This window comes from Myripristis murdjan, chromosome 1, assembly GCF_902150065.1.
Source record: "Myripristis murdjan chromosome 1, fMyrMur1.1, whole genome shotgun sequence".
Classification (NCBI taxonomy): Eukaryota; Metazoa; Chordata; class Actinopteri; order Holocentriformes; family Holocentridae; genus Myripristis; species Myripristis murdjan.
Window position 1 is genome coordinate 6141626 of NC_043980.1, and position 22883 is coordinate 6164508.

Below are 22883 nucleotides of genomic sequence, written 5' to 3' on the forward strand. Positions count from 1 at the left end.
AAGGATACGGTTGCTCCATGGAGAGTCTGGATGTCCTGCTGAATGGCTCTAAGGGCAAGTGCCTCAGGGCGCTCATGCAGACCATGCCTTTGGTCAGCAGCTGGGGGGAGCATTGAGCACCTGGGCTCATCATCCAAGACTGCATAGGTATCAATACTCTGGTCTCCAAAGTGAAGTCGCACTTTTAGCACTTTAAGTAGGACTCAGCTTGCATTAGATAGTCGGTCCAGGTAGAGCACCTCGGTGGTGGTATTTGCCAGACAGTTCTCCTCTGTTGGGGACTCTGGAATTGACCTCATGGAGTGTGCTCTCAAATGCTTTCCCTAACAGACACTGCACAGCTTCTTGGGAGTACACTGGGCAGCCTAATGGGATCTTGCACAGCGCCAACACCTTTTGTTAGATTGGATCCACTCTGATACTTGGTCCTTGGACAGCCTCTGAAATCCTGTATGCTGGCTTAGGAAATGATTGGAGATCTCACAGTAGGGGTAGTAGGGCTTCGTATTCCCCTTATTGCCAGTTACTGAGCGGCTTGGTGCTGGGGATGCTTTGTTCTCAGGTTTATCTTTCATGCTGAGGAAGACGTCTGCAGGTCATAGCCCTGGCACCAGGCCTCACTCTTAGCCACTCTGAAAAGTGGAGTAAGTTGTGTGTATCCCCTTGGTGATGAAGCATGTTGCGTAAGAAAGTCAGCACGCAGTTCAGGGGGAAGCTTGGCCAGTTGGCATGTCATGTGAGAGCCACACATTAATGTTCAATGTCCTCATCTGGGCCCAATGTCCTCAGCAGGCCCACTAAGGATTGGACTTGTAGTGCAAACTTCTCAAAGGCTACAGCATCACCACGTCAAATGTCAGGGGAGTCCATAACAGCAATTCTCTTCAGTGCAATTTGGTGCGGCTGGCCAAATTTCTCATTCAGGGCCCTCGTTGTATCTGTGTATGGTGTGAGGGAGTTCAGGAATGAGTCCGCCACTAAGCATGCCTCCTCCTGGCTCTTCATCATCTGGAGCTCATTCATCATCTTGTCGAGAAAGTCTGCAAACATGTCTGTCTGAGTAGGTGATTGACTTGGATGCTCCTCTAAGTCAGGCCATGGTGGAGTGTCAGGCCATTCTCCTCTGTCTTACCTTCCTCTGAGGCTATAATGTGACTGAAGGCAGGTGCTGGTCTCAGCTCCAATCAGCCAGTCGCTGTTCTAGCTGGCTTTACAGGGGTAGGATTAGAACACAATTATGAAGCCAGGTGAGCCTTTGTTCTGTGGATTTATTGCAGTGGTCCAATAGTACAGCACAGTAGACAGAGCTAAGATGAGCAATTAGCAGTTGTACTAGGTAACAGGTCTAGACAGGTGTAAGGTGTAAGGTGTAAGTCTCTAGGTGAGTGTATGTGTGTGGTTCTGTAACAAATTAAGCACAAACAAAGGCACAAATTAGTATGGTATCTGCTATGAGTATATCAGCATAATAACAATAATAATGTGCAATAGCTAAGATAATTAACAATCATTACTTGATACAAATAATAATACTACATGAACTGGTAAATACTTTTGAATATGTCTCTCTCAACAGCAGGAAAGGAAACTTAAAGTGCCGCAGATTTGGGAAACTTCTGCAATCATGTGATGCAGTTGAGTCTTCTGATTGGCTGCTCTAGTAGACTTTCTTACAGATGTAAATTTTATTTCTAAAATATTTAAATGATTAACAACTAATTTGCAGGTCATTGTAATGTGATGTGTATATATAATAAATGCTGTCTATAAAAAAAAACATGAAATTAAAAGGCATTCTTTTGGTTCTAAGTTATTGATTTGGGCAAGTTGGAGTGCCATAACTGGGCATTCCAGCATGGCTGTCGCGTACCACCAGTGGTACACGTACCACAGTTTGGGAATTTGTGTCTTAAGATCCCAATAACTGAGGGACAGGAGAGAGTTATTAATTGAATTTTTACACCAAGGTTTCCCCAGCTGTCCTGGAGGTTAGAAAAGTCTAGTGTCATCATCTTCTCAGCAATTTACAACTAGCCTGATTATTTAGGTCCAGTAGCCTGTGTGCTATTAAAAAAACACATCCTCACTTTAACCTTTGTCTTTGTCCATTTACATTTTTGCCTCTTACACATGGTTATTCTGCTTCTGTAACCTTTAGGCTGCTGACATCCAGCAGCTGTGGACAATGAACCATTTAAATATCTTGCATGATAAAAAAAAAAGACATCCTCCTTTTACAGTTAAAAGCCTACATGTTAACATGATGTCCTCCAGATGCTCCGAAGGTTCCCTCAGTGTCGGTGAGTCCCTCTGGTGAAATAGTGGAGGGCAGTTCAGTGACTCTGACCTGCAGCAGTGATGCTAACCCAGCAGCTACTTATACCTGGTACAAGAAGAATGGAAATCCAGACCAGGAACCTTTCAGGACAGGACCACAGCTGGATTTTGTTTCCATCCAGTCCTCTGACTCTGGAGAGTTTTACTGCACAGCGCAGAATGAGCTGGGAGGGAATACATCTGACTCCACCTTTATTGATGTGAAATGTGAGTGAAATGGAACTGCTTCTCAATATCATATGGGAAAATATATCCTAAATCAGTCACCTTTAGTTTTTATTAACCAGGAAAAGGTTTTGAGAGGTCTGCCTCATTTTATATTCATTACATCACTGAATTTTAACACCAAGTTTCCCCAGCTGCATTGAGGAGTAGAAACATCAAACATCTTGTGACATCATCTTCACAGCTGTTTATAACTAGCCTGGTTATTTACATCCAGTATGTGTCATTGCAAAAACACACCCTCACTTTAACATTAATTTCCAGATCCCTCTGCTGGAAAACACATGCAATATACAAATGCAGTCAGGGCGACTCTCCTCATCCTGATACCAATCGCTCTGTTTCTCCTGTATTTGTGCATCAGGTAACAGAATAAAAAATCCACCAGTTGTATTCAAAGATTCCTTTCATATTTTATGAGTTTTCGTGAATTGTAGATTGTTGAATTTTTGTTTTTGGTTGATGAATTCAATCCAGGAAGAAGAAATCTCCTAACTCTGAGCAGAGCGACCCAGTACAGACTGTACAGGTGAGGGAGAGAGAGAGAGAGAGAGAGAGAGAGAGAGAGAGAGAGAGAGAGAGAGAGAGAGAGAGAGAGAGAGAGAGAGAGAGAGAGAGAGAGAGAGAGAGAGAGAGAGAGAGAGAGAGAGAGAGAGAGAGAGATTGTATATTTTCCTGCCTCATCTTGTGTGTCTTCTCTCCCATCAGTCAGACTCTGATCCTGTGTATCAGAGCGTCACTGCAGCACAAACAGAAGCCACAGAGGAGCAGGAAGACCAGGTGTAAAGTCCACTCAGGTCAGAGCCTCATGAAAAACCAGGACAGACTCAAATTAAAATGATGTTTACACTTTCAAAATGTAACTCCCCTTGATTTCTAATTATACTCTGTGCAGTCAGGGTGTGTTTTGTCAGATGTCAGGAGACACACAACCTTGAACGCAACTCTGATGCCCCGAGTCATTTTAGCCTCTTGTCCTGCAACGCTTTTTGTTCAACAAAGCCCACAGGGACCTATCTTTGTAAGAGTTATAGTTGCTTTACTTACTGCCTTTTTAAATGATTTAAAGTTGAGCTTGAAAACCTGACCTGTGGCTCTGTACAGCAGCACACTGAAGCAGAAGACAGGAACAGAACTGAAACATGGAAACATTGTGTTTGGGCTTTTTGCTGTAATAAATGTTAAATGTTACATTATACAAATAAAGAGATTCAGAACTAGTTTCTGTCTGCCTGCCTGCCTGTCTGTCTGTCTGTCTGTCTGTCTGTCTGTCTGTCTGTCTATCTACCTGACTGTCTATCTATCTGTCTGTCTGTCTATTTATCTGTCTGTGTGTGTGTGTGTGTGTCTCTGTCTGTCTGTCTGTGTCTCTCTGTCTGCCTGTCTGTCTGGACAGATAGATAGATAGACAGGCAGACAGACAGACAGACAGACAGACAGAGTAACGTGCGGTGGGGTCCTTGGCATGGCCAAGAGTCAATTAACGAAGCAGAGCTCAAATTATAGGGCATAGGGCATGCATATGAAATATCTATTATACAACACGTAGATCCGACCGAGCAATCTCATTGGTCAATCAGACGTTTAGAATGTGCTTAAAATCCTAGCCGTGCTCAAATGAAAAATACCTCATCACTGAAAATATCACTCGGCCTTTATCTTATTGCCCGAGTCTGTGTGGTTTCCATGGCAACACGAAATGTTTCACTGAAACCCGCATCAAAAGCCGCTGTCAACTTTGTTAGCCTGCATAATGGACCGTTTTGTTGTCAATTTTTATTTATTTGGCGACCTAAGTTTGGATAGATGGCTGATGAGGAAGACAAGACAGAAGAGAAAAAGGAGAGATACGCGAGAGTGACAAGTGAAGAGCTGGATCAGCTGGAGAGGTCAGGAAATTAAGGCAGTACGGCCCGGTCAACCTCTTGGGCTGTCAAGCTGTCCCTCGCTATAGCGCGGTTCACCTTTCGCGGCCTCGCAGTTTCGCGGATTTTTTTTTAGTGCAATTTTGCATGCGTTTTTTTTTTTTTTTTTTTTTTAAACAGCGCATTGTGTTCTGCGTCCTGATTGGCTAAGGGAGAGTCGCGCATTGTGTTCTGCGTCCTGATTGGCTAAGGGACTGTAGACCATTGTCAATCAATCTCCTCCTTGCCGTGTCTCCTGTACAGTACAGAATGCGTTCATTCTATAATACTGGACTTATTTTTCTACGAAGGTTTGAACTTTGAGAGTTTAAACAAGAGAGAAAAGTGAGAAAATGATAATGCCTGTCTGAGAAAAGTGTATAAAGTGTGTAGTGAGGGGTTTTACAGCCTTAAAACATCTATAATAATTGTAAAAAATAAAGCTGACTACTTCGCGGATTTCGCCTATTGCTGGTTATTTTTTAGAACGTAACCCCCGCGATAAACGAGGGACCACTGCAAAAACACCGTGAAAAAAACAGATTTTTTTCAACTGTAAGTAAAGAAGAGCTAAACAAGATCCTCCGTGAATTTTATGGAGCTTAATTTCTCAGCGGAGTCAGCAGCACAGACAGGACCTGCTGAGGCAGATTCAGCACCATGGACAGTACCCGCCACAACAAATTCAGCAATACGGACAGTACCTGCTGAGGCAGGTTCAGCACCATGGACAGTACCAGCCTAAGCAAATTCAGCACCAGAGACAATGCCTGCTGAAGCGGAGTCAGCACCACGGACAGTGCCCGCCTCAGCAAATTCAGCACCACGGACAGTACCCGCTGAGGCAGAGTCAGCACCACGGAAAGTCCCTACTGAGGCAGATTCAGCACCACCGACAGTACCTGTAAGATTTTCCACAGAAATGTGCAGCTGTAACTTTGTTCTTGTTATTAATGTGTTAATGTTATCAGTTATTAATAAGCCTATTAATCGTTATTATGAGTTTTCTTGTGAGTTTCATAGGCCATTGATTTAATTAATTTGTCAATTTGTTTGCATCTGTACATTGAAATGAACATTTAATAAATCAACACATCTGTGAAAACTGTCGTCTTTATTTCAGAGGTAAATTGAAAACAGCCTGAAAAGGTGATTAGCAAAAGCCCCTGTAAGGTGGGGTTGAAATTATATAACTCTGTTCAGCCTTAATGTGACTGCTTACTGTCATTACTTCTGCTGCTTAGCCACATTAATTGGAGCTGAAGTTAAATTGGAGTGACACACCCCCAGCTGAAATAAAACATCTGCCTCGCGCGAACATGAACGGTGTGTTCCTTGGTTGGGATTGGTCAAGTTTTAGGCAAGAGGAGTTCGATTGGTTAAAGTAATATCAGGTAAGCCAATAAGATGCAGAATAGCCTGGGAGTCATCACAGAGATTTAATATGATGGAGATTTAACTTAAAGACTGAGAGAGAAAAAAATATTCAGTAGTACAACGAATGGTGTCAAAAAAAAAAAAAAAAAAAAAAGCTTTTCATTCAGGGGAGCCCCCTAAAGCCCTCCCTTGAACACGGGTCTGAACTTTTGCATGAATGCCAAAGCCATGCACTGGGCAGTGAAAGCTCCTTTTTTGAGGTGCCTCTCCCCAGACTGTATTTGGAAGGAGACACAGAAATCTACAGAAGAGTCAGTAAGGTAAGCAATGACATGGCAGATGTCATTGAGCAGAGAATGGGCGGGGAGGTGGTAGAGATGGTATCATCCCTGGAACAGTCTGAGGTGCTAGGAGGCCAATAATGGGGGTGTGTGAAGGCCATAGTGCTGGGGCTGGTTGATAACTTAACTGAACAGGTGGAATTGGTTAGTGATTGATATGCTCACACTGGAGACAGCTGATATGTTGGCTGGGGGCTATCATAATTGGGCTGATAAATGGGCTGACTGACTGTCATTGGAGCTGTGGCTCTAGAGTTGGAGCTTGTAGCTATAGCTGGTACGCTGGCTGAACTACATTTGGGTTAAATAGCTGACATGCTGGCTGTGACAATGTTATTTTAGCTGGGATAGGCACAGATAGCATTATCCCTTAGGGAGCTTGATAGTACATTGGAGGAAAAGGTGCGTTTTGGGTGTGCAGCATTGAGGATCCAGGTAGTGAGAATAAAGATGTAGGAGGAGATGTTACTGAGAACAACCGGGTTTATGGAACAAATAGATGGAGGCCAGTAGGTGGACTGTTGAGGCACAAAGGTGGCAGGTTGGGTTGCTGAATATTTAAGATCTCTAGGTGCTGGAAAGGATGTTGGCACCAAACTAGAAGTAACAGGCTGTTGCACTGTGGTAGCAGATACTATTATGATAGATGAGATGGTTGGAGGTTATGCTTGTGTCAGTGTGTAGTAGGTAGACATCACACCATGATGTGCAGTGGGCTGTTCACCTGTAGCTGGAACACACACTGCTTTCCACATGTTGTGTAGCGACTGTACACACAAGTGAAATGGTGCAGGGTATGCTGGAGTTAGTGATCCGCTTACAACTGAGCTGCCATCTGAATGAACTTCACTGTCTGATTCTTCACCCCTACTGTGATGATGTTCTCCTGTTGAGGAGTGAGACACAAGCCTGAAAATCATTTTGATGAAGTGCAAAGGTTGAATAACTAACTGTGTGATGGTAAATGTTAGGGAAAATATCTAGGGGCTGAATACCTAACACACATTGAATACGTGCTGTCCTGTTACAGTGCATTAGGTAAAAGCTTCCACCAGGTGGCGTTATGTCACTTATTACACTGTGGAGTAGCCTTACACACTGAGGGAGAGCAGAAATCTTCGCGTCCTCATAGAGCAAAGGAATCGGCTGCAGCCTCCATGTGGAGCGAGCAGGCACACCAGCACCTGGAGGTCGGGGGAGCATCCGATTGGTTTCTCTCAGAGCAACGTGGATGTTAATGCCTCCTCTGCAAAGCCTGAAGCTGCTTCCAGATCAGCTTTGGCCAAGCAGCATGAAGAGAGGCACATGTTGTTTCACAAGAATAGCTGTCCTAATAATTAAAAAAATCTGCATAGAAAGAAGTTTCTTCCTTCATTTTCTGTCCATTCTTGTACCAGATGTAGGAGGGACGACCAGCTGGTGGATTGATCTGATCGCCTGAACCTGAAGGTCTGGATCTGTCAACACTGAACAGAAATGTCACACATACACACACAAACACACATTTTAAGATGCTAAAGAAAAAATGCTTTAATTAAAAAGTCATCCAATTCAAAAGTTACCTGTGACAGTTAGAGACTCCAGGTGAAGCGGTCGTTTTCCCTCCTGATTGGTTTGTTATGAGGCTGAACTTGTACACACCGAGTCTCTCTCTCTCAGATTGCTGATTCTCAGTTTGAGGGACTGTATGTTACTGCTATGATCATGTGATCATCATAATACTCAACACGACCTTCATACTCTGAGTCTGATCTCAGATCCACAGGTTCTTTATGCTCCACCTTAGTAAACCACAGTGCTTGTTCAACTCTGGTAACACAGTCATTTCCACTGTCTGGGTATGCATGGGTACACTGCATTTCCACCGTTGATCCTTTTAAGGCACAGATCTCAGTAGGAGTGTAAGTGGTAACACTTTACAAAGAGTAAGAATAAGAGTACAACAATTAACATTAGTTAATGCCGTAATAAATATTAAGTAACAGGTAATAAACATTAAGTAACAGTTAACTAACTGTTAAGTAATGTGTCTAAGAATCATGTGCTAATGCTGTTCATGCTAAGGTATTAATTTATATGTTATTTAAGGGTCATTGTAGATATTATTACCATTAGAAAATGCCATAATAATCATTAACTAACTGATGGGAGGAGGAGTGAGAAGTGGCTGTGTGAAACTCTGTGTGGGTGCTACAGGGCAGCAGGGCTCTCTCTTTTTGTCTCTAACAACTCTTAAACTTTAATCTTTTCCTTTAAACTTGGGCGTTTACTAGAAAGTTGTGTTGTTTATAGATGTGAAGAGGAAGGAAGTTTTGTGTCTCTGTTTGTTGCCTGCAAAAGTGTCACACAAGAAACTTCCCTCTCAAGACCATATCCTCCTCCCCTTCAAGGCGTTGTTCTTTACACCTTTCATGTTGTTGTACAGTTCAACTTTGAGACTCAACATCGATTAGAAAGGTGACATGACGGACAGACTTCGAATGTTCTGTATGTTTTCTACCCGCTGATGTGTTTTAACGTCTCTGAAGCCCCGACAGAGAGAGGAGAGGACCAGCCATGAGTTTCACCGCAGCAGCAAGTGGATTTGTTGTTTTTCTTCTTTTTGTGCCAGGTATTGTAAGTTTACTTTGACATCTTTGATATTTTGATGGTGCTCTAATCAACTTGCGTAATCTTTAGTTTAATGCAGCACTGAAAAAGAAATCACTGTAAATGTCAAGGCTGTTTCCAACAATTTTAAAATCATCTCATGGTTATTCATCAAAATGCAAGAGTTTCAGAGGAAGAAGCCCTCTTGGGCCTGCTTAAAGTGAAAAAAGGAAAGTCATGGTCTCACCAAATTGGACAGATTTCATGTTCTAGGCAACATGAATGCTTTCCCTAAAATTCATGCAGGCAAAAGGCAAAAATACTGAACAACCATAACTACACAGTTCAGGATCTGGGATTATGACTTTTTATCAGTATATCAATTTTTTTTGTTCTAATTTCCTTAGTTTGACTACACACTGTTAGTGAGGCGGCTGTCACGTGACCTTAACAATGACGGTACGTCTCACCCAGAACTCTAGTGGTATTCATAACAGAGCAGTTTCCACCTGTCTCACCTCCGTCTCAGCAGAGGCTTGTGCAGCCAGGGGCTTCATCTTCCAGTCTGCAGCTGGGTGCTGTCGTCCACAAAAGTGTCATCTCATGTCTCCACCATCCAGCACAGCTTTGTTCCTCTGAAAAGACTTTTCAGGAGAGAAAGATGTTTGTAATCTCTGTTTAGGAGACGTTCATATCACTGTGGCTGTGATGTGTGGAGCAGGTCTGGGATCAGTTCACAGTCCGTTCAATCAGCTCTTTCATCTTAACAAGAATGGAGTTTCCTCTGTTGTAGAAGTGAACTGCAGGTTTGATTTTCATTGTGAATTGGATGAACTGACAATAAATTGATCCCAAGAATTTATGGAGCCTCATGATGTTCTCACATCAGTGTGCCATGTCCATGTATAGATGATACTGATGAACATTAGAGTCATCTCCATGTTGTGTGGCTGGTTGAAATAGTTTTTCACACCTCAGTCATCAGCTTCTCTCTGCAGTTTATCAGTCACCAAAATAAAATACACTCAGTATTTTATGTCCTGCATGTTGCCCTTCTCATAATTGATGTTCTACCATTAAGTCTGTTCAGTAAAACTACTTCTCTTATGTGGCATTGGCAAAATAAAAGTAACACTGATTGGCCCAAGGTTTGTCATTTAACATGTTTACAACAGTGAAGTATCGCTGCTGCACTGCTCCACCACAAGGAGAAGAGAGAGCAACAGGAAAATCGAAATAGATTTTTAACTCTCCCTGCCTTCAATAGAAAAGGAATTAGAGCCAAAGCCACAGCACCCAGCAGCAGCAAATACTCCTGTGTCCTCAGAATAATACTGTAGAATAGACAAATAATTAGATTATCAAGCTGCAGTGAGGTCGACACAGAATGAGGAACTGCTGCAGCAGATCAGCACTTGTCATTCTGAGCAGTCTGAAGCTCGTCCAGCTTCCCTTTTCTCAAGATCGTCTTGGTGTCAAGATGCTCTTTGTCTCACTTTGACTTCCAGTGGAGCTGAGATCATATGAGTCCTCAAGTGATTTTGCAAAACAATAAAATGCCGGTGTTCATTTTAAGACTATGACTGAAAGTATTTATCACCAAAACTAAACAAAAAATGAGATTATGTTCGCAACAATGATGATGAAATGATGACTAAATATAATGACGTGTTTTAGTTTCAAGAAATAAAAAAGAGACAAACATGTCAGAAGAAGAGAGAAAATTAAAACACAGCTCCTGAACTCAGTCTGGAAGGGAACAGACATTTGGGCAAACGTAACATTTAAAATCAAATACAGCATAAAAAGAAAAGCTGGATACAAAATACATGAAACTATAATGAGTGATGTAGATCAATATGTGTAAAGGTCACTAAAAACATTAATGTAATGAAGAACTGTTTTTAAATGTTTCAGTGGCATAAGATTAACACTTTTGTTGTTATTGATTAAAAGCACTGAAGTTTTGTCAACAAAAAACAAAATCCAACTGACTAAAATGTGATTAAAACTAAGATTCATTTTAGTCAAAAGACTATTTTTAAAACTAAATGACAACTGGCTGTCAAAATTAAGTGTGGTCCAAACTTCATATCCTGAATCGAATGAAAGTCTGTCCTCTGATGTTTTTATGAATCTGATTGTGGTTTCTGATGTGCTCTGTGTTACAGTGGTGCAGGAACAGGATGGTGAGGCAGCCACTTACACTCCTACTGAGATCTGTGCCTTAAAAGGATCAACAGTGGAAATGCAGTGCACCTACACATACCCATACAGTGAAGAAGAAGGTGTTAGCAGAGTTGGACAAGCACTGTGGTTTACTAAGGTTAAGGGTGAAGAACCTGTAGGTCTGAGATCAGACTCAGAGTATGAAGGTCGTGTGGAGTATCAGGGTATTGATCAGTATTATAGCAGTTATAAGCCGCACAGCAGACTGAGAATCAGTGACCTGAGAGAGAGTGACTCAGCTGTGTACAAGTTCAGGTTCATAACAAACCGACAAGGATGGAGATACACTGGTGAACCTGGAGTCTCTTTAACTGTGACAGGTAACATTTTCATCAGATGACCTTTTAATTCAGTTCTACATAATGCCAGCATCTACGCTACGGCTGTGATTGTGTTTGTGTGTGTGTGTGTGTGTGTGTGTGTTTGAAAATTTAGTGACCAATGACATTTCTGTTCCATGTTCATGAACCCAGGTGTCCAGATAGAGGTGACTCCAAACTCGTCTTCTTCCCAGGCAGAGCTGAAGTGTCTCAGCAGCTGTTCTCTATCTGCTCGTCCTTCTTACGTCTGGTACAAGAATGGACAGAAATTTAAGGAAGGAGCTTCTCCTTCCTATGCAGATAACTTTAATCCTGATGACAGCTATTCCTGCACTTTACAAGGACATGAGGATTTCCACTCTCCTTCAGTGTGTGAGTTTTCTCCACAGTGTGTCAGTAAAATAGCGCCATCTGGTGGAAGCTTTTAGTTAGCCCTAAAACAGGCAACGTGCACCAGGACATACAAACTCTTTAGCATATTGTAGGGGAAGGTTTTGAAGGTTTTCATCCAATCAAGGTATCATTTATCAAAAGTCTTGTCTGGCTCTAGTATCTAGGTCACATTCCTCAGTTCAGGTTATCTGTCATTGCTTCATCAGTCTGAACACAAATCATCATCACTGCCACTTACCACATGCTGACCATGTGATAAGTAATTATATATGAATCATAGTTATTTTCAATGAAACACCAATATAAATGAGGAAAAAACAGTCTGACAGTGTTCATGGTGTTATTAAGCAACTTTTAAAATGTATGTGTCCTCTGAGATACGTTGCCAGATTAGAGGTAGAAAGTTGACCAGTGTGTAGTATTTAAAATTTAGTGTCAAACAAATTGATTAAGTTCATTTTGTCTCTCATTGACATATACACAAGTTTTTCCTTTGTTCAGACAAAAAATACAAGATAGAGCTGTTCAGCCCCTGACAGGTCTGTCTGGCCAATCAGCTGATAAATGACACGTCAGCATCACGTCAGATGATGCTTCCGAGGAAGACTGGAGCCACAGTCGAAACTGTCAAGCAGGTATGAACAGCTCTATCTTGTATTTTTTGTCTGAACAAAGGAAAAACGTGTGTTAGTGTCAAACAGAAAGACATGTTAAAACTATATACATGTTAATACTCCTGCCTGTTTAAGGGTTGTGTTCTGGACCAGGACTGCATGTGTTTAATATGGATGGCCTCAGTAAAAATCAAACCCCCTTCACCCTGTGTGTGTTAGTGAGCTATTCTCCAACCATCCAGCTACACAACATCACTACTGCTGTCAGTTTTCCATACAAGCTGCTCTGGATTACTGCAGGAAATGATGCACTTCTAACTACTGCTGTTTAAAACCTGTCTCATCTTTCAGGTGTCCGCGGTCAAACCTGCAACAGAGTGACTTACACTGACAGAAGCATCTGTGCTGTGAAGGGCTCATCAGTGAACATTTCTTGTTCATACAACAGTTATGAAAATGATGTTAGATCAAAATTCTGGTTCAGTTTCAAACGTAGTGATCGATGGCGGGATCCCTCACAACCTGAGGACCTCAGTGGGGACTCAGAGTTTGCAGGTCGTGTCCAGCTGTTTGAAGAGAGAGGACGCTGCACTCTGAGAATCACTGAGCTGAGAGAGAGCGATTCAACCGAGTATCGCTTCAAATTCAAAACATCGAACGTTGAATGGGGAAGCAGTTTACCTGGTACAACTCTGACTGTCACAGGTACTGCTGAACACAAACTGAAACTTAGCACAGTGTCGTAAGTTTAAACAAACTACAATGGATCGTTATTATACAGTCATCATCATCATTATCATCATAAAATTGAGTACTACCCCATTCAGATTTTTAATTATCAATTGATTGAACAGTCTCCAGTATTTAAGGAATGTGTTACTTTTATTTTGACTCTACATGATTGTCTTCACAGATCCAGCTTTCCGGGTGCAGGTGACCGTATCACAACAATACCCGCATTCTACCTGGGCAGAGCTCAAGTGCCACATAGTTTGCCATCTACCTGGCCATCCATCCTCCTTCATCTGGTACAAGAATGGAGTAAAACTTAGAGAACGAATTTCTTTTCGAGACCGCTTTGTTTCCGCAGACAGCTATTCCTGTGCTGTAAAAGAATATGAGGATTTCCACTCTCCTCCATTATGTGAGTTCACTCCACAGATTATCACAAACATAACACTGGTGGAACATTTACCTTATGTCCTGCACCAGGACAACATGTATTTCAGAGATGGCTGCTGACTCAAAAAAAAAAAAAAAATGGGGAGGATAGCCTGTAAAGCAACCCACCACTCCATTAGATTTTACGCATGTTGGCTGCTTTTCTCTAATTCTTCAGTGAAATATTAAGCAGTACAACTCTGGGAGCAAATAGTGATGACAAGTAGATGGTCTGACAACAACTTCAACGTGTAAGGACAAGTAGGACAAGGAACAAAAGGATTCCCATGACACTTGCAAAACGCATGAACACACCTTGTTGTTAAAATGAACATGTTTTAGCAGATAGCCTTCCTCAGGGAATTCCCTGAATCCCTGGAAATCCCTTTTTGTTCCAGCAAATAGTGATGAATCAGACAGGATTAACTGACCCCAGAACATCCAAATTAAATGAGAAAATAGTCGGACATTCAGACAGAATATTATCAGATAAAAGCCCAGTTTGCACAGGATTTTGATACTGCTGCTGTCTGGACAAGGCCATTGAATACCAGACAAATAACAAATAATGTTTTTTCAGTGACTTCCCATAACCTCTGTTAATAATTCAGAATTTAAATAATTTCATAATTTCAACAGCAAATTTCTGTAGCGAAGAGGTAACAAGAACAAAAACCCTAAAAATTACATTTAAGTTTTCAAACATATTTAAGTGCGATAATTTCCGTCTTTGTATGACTGCAGGAAATGATACACTTCTAACTGCTGCTGTTTAAAACCTGTCTCATCTTTCAGGTGTCCACGGTCAAACCTGCAACAGAGTGACTTACACTGACAGAAGCATCTGTGCTGTGAAGGGCTCATCAGTGGACATTTCTTGTTCATACAACAGTTTTGAAAATGATGTTGGATCAAAATTCTGGTTCAGTCTCAAACGTAGTGATCGATGGCAAAATTCCTCACAACCTGAGGACCTCAGTGGGGACTCAGAGTTTGCAGGTCGTGTCCAGCTGATTGAAGAGAGAGGACGCTCCACTCTGAGAATCACTGAGCTGAGAGAGAGCGATTCAGCCGAGTATCGCTTCAAATTCAAAACACACAACTTTGAATGGAGGAGCAGTTTACCTGGTACAACTCTGACTGTCACAGGTACTGCTGAACACAAACTGATACATTACAGTCAAATTTAATCTACCTCATGGCAAGCAAATGTGGTGAATAGTACTGAATGTTTATGGTGGAATAATGTCAAGTTTAAAGATATTATAAAAAGGTTTCGAAACTCACCTATTCAGACTGAATTTATATCAACCATCAATTAATTTACTTAATGCCTCACAATATTTAACATATGGGAATTGTTTTTTATTTATCTCTTTATTTATTTGATACTTGTGTATTTGAGTATTTTGTGACTTGCGACATTTCTGTTATATGTTCATATATCCAGATCTCCAGGTGGAGGTGATCAGATCTTCGATCTACCAGAGTTATACAGAGGCAGAGCTGAAGTGTCGCAGCATTTGCAGCCAAGCTGCTCGTCCTTTCTATGTCTGGTACAAGAATGAAGTGAAAACTATGGAAGGAACTTCTTCTCATTACACAGTCAAAATATATCCTGATGACAGCTATTCTTGTGCTCTAAAAGGACATGAGGGTTTTCGCTCTCCTTCAGTGTGTGAGTTTATTCCACCACATGTCACTATCATGGTAACATAGCAGCATGTCAGAGTTTTCCACTGACACCTTTATCTCTTATTACTGTCAGTTATTCAGCTTTTACAATTAATCAACATGACTATCGGCTTCATTCAGAGGCCTGCTTCTCTAACCTTTCAGATGCTGCCATCTCACAGCTGTTTTAATTGTTCCATGATAAAACACATCCTTCTTCTTTAATATAATGTATGTTAACATGATGTCCTCCAGATTCTCCAAAGGTTCCCTCAGTGTCGGTGAGTTCCTCTGGTAATATAGTGGAGGGCAGTTCAGTGAATCTGACCTGCAACAGTGATGCTAACCCAGCAGCTACTTATACCTGGTACAAGAAGAATGGAAATCCAGACCAGGAACCTTTCAGGACAGGACCACAGCTGGACTTTGTTTCCATCCAGTCCTCTGACTCTGGAGAGTTTTACTGCACAGCGCAGAATGAGCGGGGAGAGAAGACATCTGACTCCACCTCCATTGATGTCAAATGTGAGTGATATATAATTAGTTCAAAGTAATCATCTTTTTTTTTTTTTTACCCTTTATTAACAATGTGAAGGTTTTCTGAGTATGTATTTTTTTCAGCTCTGCCTTACTTCACATTCAGTCTGCTACTGTAGTTGAGTGAGCAGCTCCACAGCAGATAGTGCAGGAGAGAAGTGCCTTGCTTAAGGGGACATTGAAGGTAGATGTTGAGGTAGACGTTGAGTGTTTACTAGATCACTTTTGTCATTCAGATTTTCTCAGCTGTTGTGAGGTTTGGAACCATCAGACTTGTAGTCACGCCACCCCATTTACTACTAATCTGATCATTTAAATCCAGTATGTGCCATTGCAAAAACACATTCTCACTTTAAACTTATTTTCCAGATGCTCCGAAGGTTCCCTCAGTATCGATGAGTCCCTCTGGTGAAATAGTGGAGAGCAGTTCAGTGAATCTGACCTGCAGCAGTGATGCTAACCCAGCAGCTACTTATACCTGGTACAAGAAGAATGGAAATCCAGACCAGGAACCTTTCAGGACGGGACCACAGCTGGACTTTGTTTCCATCCAGTCCTTTGACTCTGGAGAGTTTTACTGCACAGCACAGAATGAGCTGGGGGAGAAGACATCTGACTCCACCTCTATTGATGTCAAACGTCAGTGAAATGGAACTGGTTCTCGATATCATGTGGGAACAAATATCCTAAATCTTTCGACTTTAGTTTTTATTAACCAGGGAAAGGTTTCATAAGGTTTACATGTTTGTTTCAGCTCTCCCTTGTTTTATATTCACACACAACTTTTGGAGGTAAAGTACACGGCATTAAAAACATACTGACATTAGTAACTGAGAGACAGGAGAGTGTGACTTATTGAATTTTTACACCAAGGTTTCCCCAGCTGGACTGAGGATTAGAAACATCAAACATCTAGTGACATCATCTTCAAGGATCTTTACAACTAGTCTGATCATTTATATCCAGTTTATGCCATTGTAAAAACACATCCTCACTTTAGCCTTATTTTCCAGATGCTCCGAAGGTTCCCTCAGTGTCGGTGAGTCCCTCTGGTAAAATAGTGGAGGGCAGTTCAGTGAATCTGACCTGCAGCAGTGATGCTAACCCAGCAGCTAATTATACCTGGTACAAGAAGAATGGAAATCCAGACCAGGAACCTTTCAGGACAGGACCACAGCTGGACTTTGTTTCCATCCAGTCCTCTGACTCTGGAGAGTTTTACTGCACAGTGCAGAATGAGCTGGGCGAGAAGACATCTGACTCCACCTCTATTGATGTCAAATGTGAGTTATATACAATTAGTTCAAAGTAATCATCATTTTTTTTTACCCATTATTAACAAGGTGAAGGTTTTGTTGAGTGTATAATTTTTCAGCTTTGCCTTGCTTCACATTCAGTCTGCTACTGTAGTTGAGTGAGAAGCTCCACTGCAGGAGATATAGTGCCTTGCTTAAGGGGACATTGAAGGTAGCTTTTGAGGTGGAAATTGAATGTTTACTAGGTCACTTTTGTCACTCAGATTTTCTCAGCTGTTGTGAGGATTGGAACCATCAGACTTGTTGTCACGCCACCCCATTGACTACTAATCTGATCATTTAAATCCAGTATGTGCCATAGCAGAAAACACATTCTCACTTTAAACTTATTTTCCAGATGCTCCGAAGGTTCCCTCAGTATCGATGAGTCCCTCTGGTGAAATAGTGGAGGGCAGTTCAGTGAATCTGACCTGCAGCAGTGATGCTAACCCAGCAGCTACTTATACCTGGTACAAGAAGAATGGAAATCCAGACCAGGAACCTTTCAGGACAGGACCACAGCTGGACTTTGTTTCCATCCAGTCCTCTGACTCTGGAGAGTTTTACTGCACAGCGCAGAATGAGCTGGGCGAGAAGACATCTAACTCCACCTCTATTGATGTCAAATGTGAGTGAAATGGAACTGGTTCTCGATATCATGTGGGCACAATTATCGTAAATCTGTCACCTTTAGTTTTTATTAATCAGGGAAAGTTTTTGTGAGGTCTGCCGTATTTTATATTCACTACAGCACTTGAAGATAAAGAGCATTGCTTAAGGACCCACTTACAGTAACTGAGGGACAGGAGTGAGTTACTTATTGAGTTTTAACTCCAAGGTCTCCCCAGCTGTCCTGGAGATGAGAAACGTCAAACATCTAGTGACATCATCTTCACAGCTGTTTACAACTAGCCTGATTATTTACATCCAGAATGTCTTAATGCAAAAACACATCCTCATTTTAACCTGAATTTCCAGATTCCTCTGCTGGAAAACACATGCAACATACGAATGCAGCCAGGGCGACTCTCCACATCCTGATGCCAATCGCGCTGTTTCTCCTATATTTCTGCATCAGGTAACAGAATAAAAATCCATCACTTCTATTAAAAGATTCCTTTCGTATTTGATGAGTTTTCATGAATTGTACATTGCTGATTTTTTGTTTTTGGTTGATGAATTCAATCCAGGAAGAAGAAATCTCTCAACTCTGAGCAGAGTGACCCAGTACAAACTGTGCAGGTGAGAGAGAGAGAGAGAGAGAGAGAGAGAGAGAGAGAGAGAGTATTTTCCTGTCTCATCTTGTGTGTCATCTCTCCCATCAGTCAGACTCTGACCCTGTGTATGAGAGCGTCGCTGCAGCACAGACAGAAGCCACAGAGGAGCAGGAAGACCAGGTGTAAAGTCCACTCAGGTCGGAGCCTCATGAAAAACCAGGACAGTCTCAAATGAAAATGACATTTACACTTTCAAACTGGAATTCACCTTGATTTCTAATGATACTCTGTGCAGCCAGTGTGTGTTTTGTCAGATGTCAGGAGACACACAACCTTGAACGCAACTCTGATGCCCTGAGTCATTTTAGCCTCTTGTTCTGCAATGCTTTTTGTTCAACAAAGCCTACAGGGTCTTTTCTTTTCAAGAGTTATAGCTGCTTCACTTATTGCCTCTTAAAATGATTTGAAGTTGAGCTTGAAAACCTGACCTGTGGCTCTGTACAGCAGCACACTGAAGCAGAAGACAGGAACAGAACTGAAACATGGTAACTTTGTGTTTGGGCTTTTTGCTTTAATAAATGTTAAATGTTACGTCATACAAATAAAAAGATTCAGAACTGGTTTCATTATACATCATTAACTGTGGAAAATATGTTATTGAACATGAATAACTTTGTAGTCTGTTATTTTATTGAACAAAATAAAAAGTAGGCTGTAGCTTTTGCCATCTTTATTGATTTAAAAAAGGCATTCAATACAGTGAATCATGAGGTTGTCATATTAAAACTATCTCAACATAATATATGTGACAGCACAATGAACTGGATGTCATCCTGTTTAGGTAACAGACAACATTGCACTGGAATAAATGGTCATCAGTCTTACTTTCTAGATTGCACTGTCGGGGTCCCTCAAGGATCCATTTTAGGACTTCTGCAGTTCAGCATTTATATCAATGATTTGTCAATCACCTGTGCTGATGTCCACATGCAAATGTATGCAGATGACACGGTCATATATGTTGATTAAAATCAAAACATCAAGCAGCTTTACAACTCACAAGAACTGTGGAGAAAACAGCTGACTGGCTGTCCAACTCGTGTCTGTCTTCAAATGTGTCCAAGACTGTCGCTGTGTTTTTCTCCATGAAGCAAGTCAACACTCCTGATCCTGAGAGCTTGGTCAAAGGAGAAAAGGTAGACGATGTCAACCATTTTAAGTGTTTAGGCCTGATTATTGAATCATATTTACATAATCCAAGTATAGCCAAGTATATAACTCAAGTATATCTCAGGGAAAATCAAACATAGTTGAATAAATTTCAAAATTATTTGTAATTACTTAAATACATGTGCAGATTTGATGTACATGTCACATCTGTTATTGTGCCACCTCCTGGTCACAGGCATGTACAACAACAATACAACCACTTTGCAAATTCTATAGTGCCAACAACAATAATACTACCTTTTACCATAGCGTGGAATTAGTATCAGCTATACTTGCTATTGTAATATATGATAAAATGATGGTCATGTTCTCGTTTTGATTGGACCATTATTGTTTTATATTAGACTGCAGTTGTCTAGTAGAGCTGGTCCATGGGACGCTTTGTGTTTGTCGGACTGTTCATGTTTTTCATTCAGATAGTCTACTATACATGTTTCATGAACTGCTCACAATAGTTTCTTCATAAACAGCTCATGCATGTGGCCTGTAGCCGTGTGTAATTAAATGTGTGGAGTCTGTAGACTGTTGTTCAGCACAATGTGACATGAATAAAAAAATAAATAAATAAATGAAAGGTTCCCACTCCAAATCTCTGATTGCTTTAGTTTACAACAGTATTGGTCTTTGCTTGCAGAAAAAAAGAAAAAAAAAAGAATCTTGCCTATTGTAGAAAGCAAAAACATCATATATCTCTGGCAGTTTTTAAACACATCTGGTATTCCCAAATTGTTGGATATCTCTCTCCATGATTGAGATTTTTAATGAGATCACTATAGGACTGTAGTCTGGTGTCCCACAGCTCTGCACACAGAGAGACAGCCATAATAATGCTTTCCTCCATTGTTTTTTTCTTTTTTCTTTTTTCAATTCTGCCAAAATCCGCAAGATTTTTTTCTGATTCCAATATTCTCTCCTATTGGACGCGCCGAGGTGACGTCACAGGGTGCTGCGCTCAAGTTAAAACATTTTCAACTTGGGCGCGGTGTGTATGGGCACCGGCGCGAGCGTGGCGCTGTGCTCAGCAGACCGATGTGCCCTTGCGCCCCGCGATCACGTACACAATGAATGGCTGCACCCGCCGAGGTCTGCGCTCTGTGTGCGCTATGTGAAAGCCCTGTAATACTGAAATATCACACTCCCTTGGAACATTATAAAATAAACAGGCTTCATTCACAAAATGTGAACAGTGATATGTGACACTTCTATCTTCCTTTTCGCTTTGGAACTGGCCATGCTTGAGTCCTCCTTTCATCGCACTGTAACATCAAACACTAAAGCCCTGGTTATACTTTGTCGTAAGATGGATAGGCTACGCAATGCACGGCGACCATAGCTGAGGTACACCGCCTCCTGGTGGGCCCACCGGGAGGCGGGAGGCGATGGGTCTGTCTCAATCAAAGGGCTAGATGACTACTAGGTTGCAGCCTACGGTGCCCTGACGTAGGTGCCGATATCAAGTTTACCGGAACTAAAAGTTTAGTGAATTGGGACGGTGTAGCCTGCGGAGGATTCCTACGTCATTATTATCGAGGCTTCCCGAAGCGCATTCGAGTGATGAAGCATAAAATGCCGAACTAGGTTTCGGAGGTGTGTCAGTGAACACCTGTGCATGAAACAAAACGATAAGCAGCTTCAACGCTCTCAACATTGATTCTGTAGTTTTATGTATTTTATTTTATTTGGTCTTTGTGAAGATGCAGAAAATTAAGATAATTGTTACACCTCAAAAATTGCAACAGACTATGCCAATTAAAGTAATTGTACACATGGCTACATTGTAACGTACCTGATGCGCTGATGGTTGCTATGGAAACATCATGCAAAATGCCCATCTAACTCATCTAACTAAACTTGCATTTACATCCGTTGTTCGGATACAGTTAACACCTAAACTGAATCTATGGTGGTAAATATAGGCACGAAAACTTATCAAAACGTCATGATATAAACATTAAGACGGTCTAAAACATGCTTCATAATTCCAGCAATGGTGGCTGATCCAGAAATTCAACTAGACCGAAAGGTACCCTGGGAAGTAGGCTGTAATGTCGGCCGCGAAGCATCGTGAAGGTGTATCCTGCAAATTAGTCAAAAATAGGCTGGACCTGTCGGCTGCATTTGCAGGACCCCACGCGGTAAAACTGAATTGGGACAGCACTTGTCGCGCCGCTGTGACGTAAGCAGCCTACAAATACGACCTAGGTAGCGTACAGCCTTTGAATTGGGACAGAGCCGGTGTGTCGGGAAGCAGTGTGGGTGGCGAGAGGCGGGGTGTCAAGTGGCGGAAGGTGGTGTTTCGGGTGGAGGGAGGCGGGGTGTTGGGTGGCGCGAGGTGGTGTGTGTTCCCGACACTACCGTGACCGGTGTGGGCTTCTAGCCTACATGCAGCTATATAAGGTGAGGCACACCCACTTCTGATCAGTAGCCTAGGTCAAAACAGGTTCATGACGTCAGCCTATGCATTATCGCCCTCTTGTGGTTAGTGATAGAAATCAATTGTCCACAGACTGAAAGTCAATAATTAGATAGAATAATAATATTTTTTATTATATAACAGTGGTGGGCCACATAAAAATGACGCACGAGCCGCATGCGGGTTGAGTAGCCCTGCCGTAATAAAAAATGACACTAGATCAAGAAAAAAATGGAACAAGTTGGTTTGCATTGAAAATTAAGTGTAAAAGGAATTGGCAGATTTCAACTTGTTTTCCAAATAGCCTCTCTCTCTCTCTCTCTGTCTCTCTCTCTCTCTCTCTGGTGCAGATGTGGCATGCATTTATATACGAAAACTCAAAGGTAGCGTGCAGCACAGATCAATTCCCATTCAACAATTATTGTCCTAAATGAACCCCGAAGGATTGCTGCAGGGCACTAAGATTATATCGCTTATATATAAAAGACAATAATGATAAAATGTGTTTGTGTCCATGAATGTAGGCTGAACGACAAGCCTAAATATTCATGAAAGTCAGAGTGAACGTCCTTGTTTCCAAGAAACAAATGACCAAAAAAGATATACTGTCCAAAGTGGCCCTTTCTCTGTCCTGTGCTGGCGCTGGTTTGGTCAAGAAAACTTCAAACTACAGTAAACTTTTATCTGCGAGCTGTATGGTGCTGCTGTCCTCTCCAGAGCAGCGCCCTGTTGTCACCACCTGAACAGGAAACGCCAGCAGACGATTAGGAGTCATGAGTTAGTGTTATGCTGGTTATCCGGTGAGAGTTTTCCAAATAAGAAAGTCATGTATATGTAATCCGTACTGTTGAATTCCCATGCAAAGTTCAGGCATTCTGACATAACTTGTAAATGACAACACTAGAAGCGTGTTGGTGTGTGTTTTTTTTTTTTTTATATCAATAAATATGGCACTGACTACCTCACCACTATACTGAGCAAACTTTTTAAATTTTTCTATGAAATAACAATTTGCAGTTTGTGTAGA

The 22883-nt window shown here is 41.6% G+C and overlaps 2 protein-coding genes across 2 annotated transcripts in view; both read left to right on the top strand.

Moving 5' to 3' along the window:
* Positions 1-3348, top strand: part of LOC115357906 (B-cell receptor CD22-like) — a 31593-nt gene extending 28245 nt beyond the window's left edge. The window contains exons 8-9 of the mRNA XM_030049669.1: positions 2275-2537; positions 3271-3348. Of these exons, the coding sequence (XP_029905529.1) occupies positions 2275-2537; positions 3271-3348 (341 nt within the window). The remainder of the gene's footprint in view (positions 1-2274; positions 2538-3270) is intronic.
* Positions 3349-5785: 2437 nt separating this feature from the next.
* LOC115357917 (uncharacterized) lies at positions 5786-18399 on the top strand. The gene is made up of 9 exons (XM_030049680.1): positions 5786-5792; positions 10945-11166; positions 11476-11694; positions 12681-13034; positions 13243-13473; positions 14286-14639; positions 14941-15046; positions 18187-18238; positions 18322-18399. The coding sequence occupies exons 1-9, from the start codon at positions 5786-5788 to the stop codon at positions 18397-18399; spliced, it is 1623 nt and encodes a 540-aa protein (XP_029905540.1).
* Positions 18400-22883: the final 4484 nt, after the last annotated feature.

Excerpts from the sequence above, each read along its gene's own strand:
- LOC115357917 (XM_030049680.1), top strand. Across the intron at positions 13,035-13,242 it reads TACAACTCTGACTGTCACAG|ATCCAGCTTTCCGGGTGCAG; the intron begins GTACTGCTGAAC and ends TTGTCTTCACAG. Across the intron at positions 18,239-18,321 it reads ACCCAGTACAAACTGTGCAG|TCAGACTCTGACCCTGTGTA; the intron begins GTGAGAGAGAGA and ends CTCTCCCATCAG.